This window comes from Echinops telfairi, unplaced genomic scaffold (assembly GCF_000313985.2).
Source record: "Echinops telfairi isolate 266 unplaced genomic scaffold, ASM31398v2 ScPeMD7_7468;HRSCAF=8506_0, whole genome shotgun sequence".
Classification (NCBI taxonomy): domain Eukaryota; kingdom Metazoa; phylum Chordata; class Mammalia; order Afrosoricida; family Tenrecidae; genus Echinops; species Echinops telfairi.
In genome coordinates this window covers 3,220,548-3,227,137 of record NW_022111369.1, presented here as the reverse complement: position 1 = coordinate 3,227,137, position 6,590 = coordinate 3,220,548, and the positions used below count along the sequence as shown (strand labels likewise).

General features: G+C 49.1%; 1 protein-coding gene across 1 annotated transcript in view; it reads right to left on the bottom strand.

The window, feature by feature from the left end:
- Window positions 1-4,767: 4,767 nt before the first annotated feature.
- The window catches only part of NEUROG2 (neurogenin 2), a 9,672-nt gene continuing 7,849 nt past the window's right edge, over window positions 4,768-6,590 (bottom strand). Inside the window, exon 2 of the mRNA XM_013004867.2 lies at window positions 4,768-6,573. Coding sequence (XP_012860321.1) covers window positions 5,927-6,573 — 647 coding nt within the window. The 3' untranslated portion in view covers window positions 4,768-5,926. The remainder of the gene's footprint in view (window positions 6,574-6,590) is intronic.

Below are 6,590 nucleotides of genomic sequence, written 5' to 3'. Positions count from 1 at the left end.
CCCCTTGTTTGGACATTCCTTAAGCTTAATTACGAAAGTGGATCCTTTAAAAACAAAACCCAAAAAACCTGAAGGCAGCAGCTTAGGGCAGCTCTCTCTGACCCTCTGCCCCCACCCTGTCCACGCGCAGGGAAAGATCTGGATGGAGCTTTGTTGCTTCACCTCCAATGGCAGATTTGGGGAGTCCAAGCCTCCGAGTTCTGGACACATCAAAGCAGTGATTATGCAAATGCTTCCCCCCCCCCCTTTTCTCCCTTAAGTGTAAAAGAAAATGGAAGGGGAATTATTTATCACACAATGAGCCCCCTGCCCGGGCTGGAAACAATAGATCAGACCAGATAGCCCTTCTAGCCCGAGGCTTGGGGGAGCGCGAAGGGGCTGGCGGAGCCCTCACGTTTTATTGGTCTAACCTAATTTCACTAATTCTCTTTTCACACGTTTTCTTTTGCTGATTCGGAGGCCTGGGCCTGATTCAAGGGCCGCGGCTTTATTGAATTAATACATTCAAAGCGGGCCTGGGAGCCCGGCGCCAGGGGGTGGGAGAGGCCGAGTCCCGGCTGCAGGAGGAGCCGCTTGTAACGGGTTCCAGGTGTCGGTGCCCAGAAGTCACAAGCGGCCCGCCCGAGGCGGTGGGGTGCGGGGCGAGGAGGGTGCCCCGCGGGCGGCCGCGGCTGCAGCCCCCGGTGGGCCCACGTGCTGCCTGCAGGGCCTTCGCACCCTCAGCACCACGACCTCCCGGGCCCTCGCCTCCGTCACGGGGACTCGGGGCTCGGCTCCCGGGTGCGCCCGTCCAGGCCTGGCCAGGGGCGGCGGGGCCCAACCGGCCTCCACGGTTCCTCCAGCTCCCGCGAGCCTGAAGAGAGCTGCCCGCCCCTCCACGTATCCTTTCCTCTTTCTTGGCCTAAGGATGGATTGATTTAAAATCTGGTGCGGGAACCCTGAGATTCCAAGAGGCCTGGGCGCTCAGAAGAAAGGAACCCAGCCAAGCCGGGAACGCAGCGGCTCTCCAAGGAACAGCTCCGAGGCTTCCAGGAACCAGCCCCAGCGCCAACCCTCGCAGCGCACCCCCTGCCGCTGGAAAGATCTGGCAACACTCCCTTCCTTCAGGGACTGACTGGGTTCCCCGGAAAAGACTCGCCATCGCTTTATCTGGGATACTTGGCAGGGTGAGGCTCAGTGGCCTTGAAGCCCCCTGGATGACCCTGGCCTGTCTCAGCTCCTTCACGCTGAGTGGAAGGAAATAAGGGAAGAGAAAAGCGACCTTTATTCCCGCTGCTGAAGCAGTGCCTCCGACCCTGAATCCTACTAATCCCTACAGGCTAGAGATGGAGGGGGGTTGAGGGGGGGGGTGTCTTGCTGCCAGTTGGCCAGAGCCGTTCTCAGAGGTAAGGGAGGCGGCAAGAACATCATTGTTTTAAACCGCTGAAGACCATTCCCACTCAACTCCACTCTAGACCCCACTCTAGACGACAGAGCAGGCGACCTCATAAGGTTTCTAAGGCCGTAACTCTTTACAGAAGCGACTGTCGCCTTTTTCTCCCCCCTGGAGACCGGCTAGCTGGTGGACCCCAACTGCTGAGCTCTTAGTTAGCAGTGCAACGCTTAAACCACTACGCTAACAGGGTTCCTAGAGATCAAAGCCCATTACCCACCGCCCTCAGCTCAATTCCTACCCTCAGCTCAGCGCGCTACCGCAGGGCAGAGGAGAACTGCTGCCCAGGGTTTCTTAGGGGTATAATACTTTTAGGGAAGAGCAGGCATCATCCTTCTCCTACAGAGCGGCTGGTGGGTTGGAACCGCCAGTCTCTAGCCTACGGCTTAACCCACTGCACCACTGAGCAGCAATTTCCCGTAACACAAAGTCTGCACTACATGGAAAACTCTGGAAGACAGCTGGAATTCCTGGCACGAAGGGCAAGCTGCTAATGTGTGGGAACTGGAAACGTAGGGGCCAGGTCGTGCAAATTTGAAGGGTGCTCTCAAAAAAAACCCTCAACTGCCAAGAGTCCACTCACAGTGCGCAGGGTCTCCAGGACTAACTGGTTATGGAAGTAAAAAGTCCCACCCCGCAAAGCAGCTGCTGATTTGGAACTGCTGACCTTGTGTCAGCAGCCAAGCGTGAGCCACCAGGGTTCCTTTCCAAGGGTCTCTAGGCCTGGAGAAAGTGTTCAGAGGTCGCTGCTAGATTCTGTTGTGTCATTGGCTGCTTTGCCCTTACTTACAACTATTCTTATTGGCCCACTTCCACATCCATGCCTTTCCCACTGCTCCTGTTCCTAAACAGCTGAGGAGGTTTGCCTTAGTCTCTGAGGAGCACTGAACTGCCTACCTCCACAGATGTGTGCCATGAGTTTTTTCTTTGGCAAGTTCTCAAAGGAAGCACCATATACAGTATTGTCATGGGCATCGCTAGCCCCAGAGGAAGCATTACTGGGCCTCAGAACTGATGGTTTAAAACTCTCACATTGGGTATGGCTTTTTAAGTAGATGTGAACATAAGAGAAATACCATTTTCCTCATGTATCACATTACCAAAAAGTAACTGAGTAATGAAGAATAGCACAATATATAAAACAGAGGGGATTTTTCCACAGGTCTTTCTTCCCACCAGCTACGAATACTGAACACAAACCTTTGTTAGGTCTTCTGTTGGCAAAAGTGAAATTTCTGGTGAATTAAACTTAATGTTTCCCCCAAAAGATGAGGAGAATGAATTCAGATCAGTAACGCAGGAAAAATTATCACTGATTTTTGCAAAGCAGAAGATTTGCCTGAAACCAGAGTTGTTGGTGTGTTGGTGTGTTTGTGTGAGTGTGTACAGCCATAACTTCGTAGATAACACATTGTATTTTCTACTCTGTATTGCAATGAGCACCTCCCCAAGTACTTAAACCTAGAATGTGTTCAATCTTCACTTAACCATCTTTGACCCAAGACCAGTCTGTTTTGGAGAACTGTAAATTATAAAGCGTCTCAGAAATTAAGAAACCATTTTTGCTTCCTCTTTAAAGAAGTTTTGAGTATGGAATTACTTAACAAAGTCTGGAATGCTGACTTATCTCTTTCAGAATCTTATTCATTCCAGTGCACCCTGGATATCTTGTTTTTTATGGGAGTCTGCTTTTCAAACTCACTAACTTGCTCTCCCAAATCAGCTTCCCAATAATGAATTTATTCATGACTTAATTATAGGTTTTAGAGCTAGGAGGGATCTTAGAAATTAACTCTCATCTGTTCAGTTTATAGCTGAAGACATTAAAGCCCAAAGAAGTTTACTGCAAGACCAGATTTCTACATACTCCACCCAGACAATATCACTAGACCGATGGGGTGGGGTGGGAAAGGGGAGTGTGTGTGTGTGTGTGTGCAGACTGCACTGTTTAGCACTGTCAGAGGAAGTGACACTAAATTGGCTGACTATACAATTTGTGTGCAGTGTTTCAGCAACTATATATATTATTCTTATAAAATATCCCTATAGTTAGTTGTAACAAAATACGTTTCCTAAGTCCGGCTTACATATATCAACATATACAGGTGCTTCATAAAAAAACTTTTAGGAAAAAATTGAGTTAAAAGATAATGGAATTTTTCCATGAATTTTCTGAAGCCCCTTGGAATATCTACAAAGGAGCTCTTGTGGTGTGGTGGTTATGTGCTGGGTTGCTAACATCAAGGTCAGCAGTTCAAAACCACCAGCTGCTCCCCTGGAGAAAGATGGGTTTTTCCACTCCTGTTGTCTCAGAAACCCACCAGGGCAGTTAACTCCAGTCATATAGGGTCGCTCTGACTCAGAATTGATTCAATGGCAATTTGGTTTGAGTTTTGTATTACAAGACTAAAACTCTATGTTAATTTACTTTTTGAACTTTCTAATGCATTCGGGTCAGAGCTGTCATTGTCCAATTACAATGCCCCTTTGAATCACGTGGTTTTCCCCCGTCACCATCTCTAGCACACAAGCACTGCTGTTCTCCTTCCGGCTGGTGTTTTTAAGTTCTCTGATTCTGTCAAACATTCTGGCACTCTGGGTATAGTATTGTGGTAAATAGTATTTGTCAACCTATATGAATAACATTTTGAAGTAATAACTAAAGGTAACCAAGGAGAACCATTTTCTCAAGTTTCTGCTCAGTTATTAATAACGAAATTCAATGCAGAAAGGTTTTATCTAACACTTTTGTTGTTAACATTCTTATGTTCTAAGAAATGTTACATTTAAGAAGCTTACAACTATTTATCACTGATTATTATATTATTAAGATTGATTACAGACATGTTAAGAATTCTGTATGGTCTTGTACAGGCGGCAGCCCATAACACCGTAAATTATCACACTGGGTAACACTAACCCTAGTGACACCACTGCTTTAGGAAGCTTTAATGCTTTTTAAAAATCAGTGGTTTCTGGATTTTAGAGCTTATCGTGACTTAGTTGTCATGTCTTCCTTTTTTTTTTTTTTTGGTTCATTCTGTTTGCTCTGAAATGGTTTTCTTCCAAATTTAGGTTTGTATTGAGAATTACACTCTTCCTTCAGAGTTAAAGTCTCAAATGTGATTCAGCTTCTTGTAATTTCCTAGATTTTGTGTGCCAATAAAGTCCTACCCACAAACACTGCTAAAACGTACAGGCTTGCTGTGAGTCAGAGTGGACTCGATGTGGTGGGCATTCTTATATTCGATTAGACCTGGGGCGAATTTCAGAAAAGCACGAGTTCTCCTTCTAAAACATATAGAAACAGGAAGAAGTTATATCACACACGATGGTTATGAAAATTAGATACTTTATTTATAGTTTAAGCACGAGAACAGTCTTCTCTTCTTCAAGATGTAAATACATACTAGAATAGACTCTGTGGAATATACAAAAAATACATACTTTTCCCATGAAATTTTTCTTTATAATAAATAGAAGGGAACACGTGTGTGACTGATCCCGATAATGCTCCGTGTCTGCTTAGGTTTTCAGTCTGTTGATTTATTTTTAATCTCTTGAAAGAATGGGGGAGTTCCTTCTCCCCCTAAAAGGTCGAGATAAATAATGCATGAGGCAATCCTCCCTCCCGATTTTCCCCTTTTCCTTCGCATTTTTTCTTTTGATAGAGAGTTCAGCCTAAATTTCCACGCTTGCATTCAATCATTACAAAAGCCTACAAATTATACAATGACTTCTAACCTGGCCCTCTAACAAAACAACTTTCCCCCCCTTATAAATCATAAGAGACAGATGGCAAAATGGGGAAGAAAAAGGAAAGAGAAGGGCGAGACAATAGGCATTGTGACGAATCTGGGAAAGAGAACGAACAAAGTGCACATCAGAGAGGGAAAGTTTGGTTTGACAGGTGAAATTCCCACAGCTTGCAGACAGCAATGGGAATAAAGCAGATGCCAGCCATTGCAAATCTGTGGATAATATTATTACCAGTAAAATCATTCAGATGCTAAGATACATTTCTTTCTACTCGACATTAACATCTCTATGTAGAAGCGAACGTGAGGGGATCACAGGAACCAGTTGCATACCCCACCCCCACCGTGATTCACACGAACCGCTGAGTCCTGTGCGGTTACAGTGAGAAGGGAGGGGCGTCCGTTCCTCCCTGCCAGCCCTGCGCTACCTCCCGACATCTTTCGAACCTCCAGAAGCGCACCCCAAACTCCACGATCCTCTTTGATAATGAGCTTCCTTGCAGCTTCACTCAGAGACCTTCTCAATAAAGGGACCCCAGAGCCAAGAATGCAACCCAAACCCACAGGAATCAGAAGGGCTACCTCAGCTTTGTGAAGAAGGGAGACGGGGATCGGGGCGTGGAAAGTGTGTGTGTGGGTGGGGTGGGGGTGCTGACGGGCCGGGTGAGAGGTGGGTTCGGTAGGAGCCCGAAAAGACCGCCCACTAAGGCCTGCGTGGGTATGCGAGCTGGCCGCTCTAGATGCAATCCCTGGCTACCGGGAGCAGAGGTGCGTAACGATGCTTGTCTGGCCGTGGGGGGTGCCAATAGTCCAGGTCGGAGCCCGCGGGGCTGGCGGGCGATAAAGTGCAGCTGTAAGGGGAGGTGGAGTTGGAGGACGCGGCAGAGGATGGCGCGGGGCTGTTACTGCAACTCCACGTGGAGGCGGGCGAAGGGCTGTCCCCACAGCTGCTCAGGGCGGCGCCAGCGCCTCCCGGGCTCAGCAACACTGCCTCCGAGAAGAGCGCGCCCGGCAGGACCCCGCCGCAGCCACCGCCGCCGCCGCCGCCGCAGTGGTCGGCCAGGCGGAGGGTCTCGGTGAGCGCCCAGATGTAGTTATGGGCGAAGCGTAAGGTCTCGATCTTGGTGAGCTTGGCGTCCTCGGGGAACGTGGGGAGCACCTCGCGCAGCGCATCCAACGCCGCGTTGAGGTTGTGCATGCGGTTGCGCTCGCGGTTGTTGGCCTTCAGCCTGCGGGTCTTCTTGATGCGCTGCACGGTCTCCGCCGTCTTCACGCCGCGAGAGACGGCCCGGGCCCGGGACGGTCGCCGCTTGCACTCGTGGGCCAGGCCCAGCAGTCGCGCCGGCCGGCCGATCTCGCCACCCGCTACCGAGCCGCCTCGCGCTCCCGGGGCGGCCCCA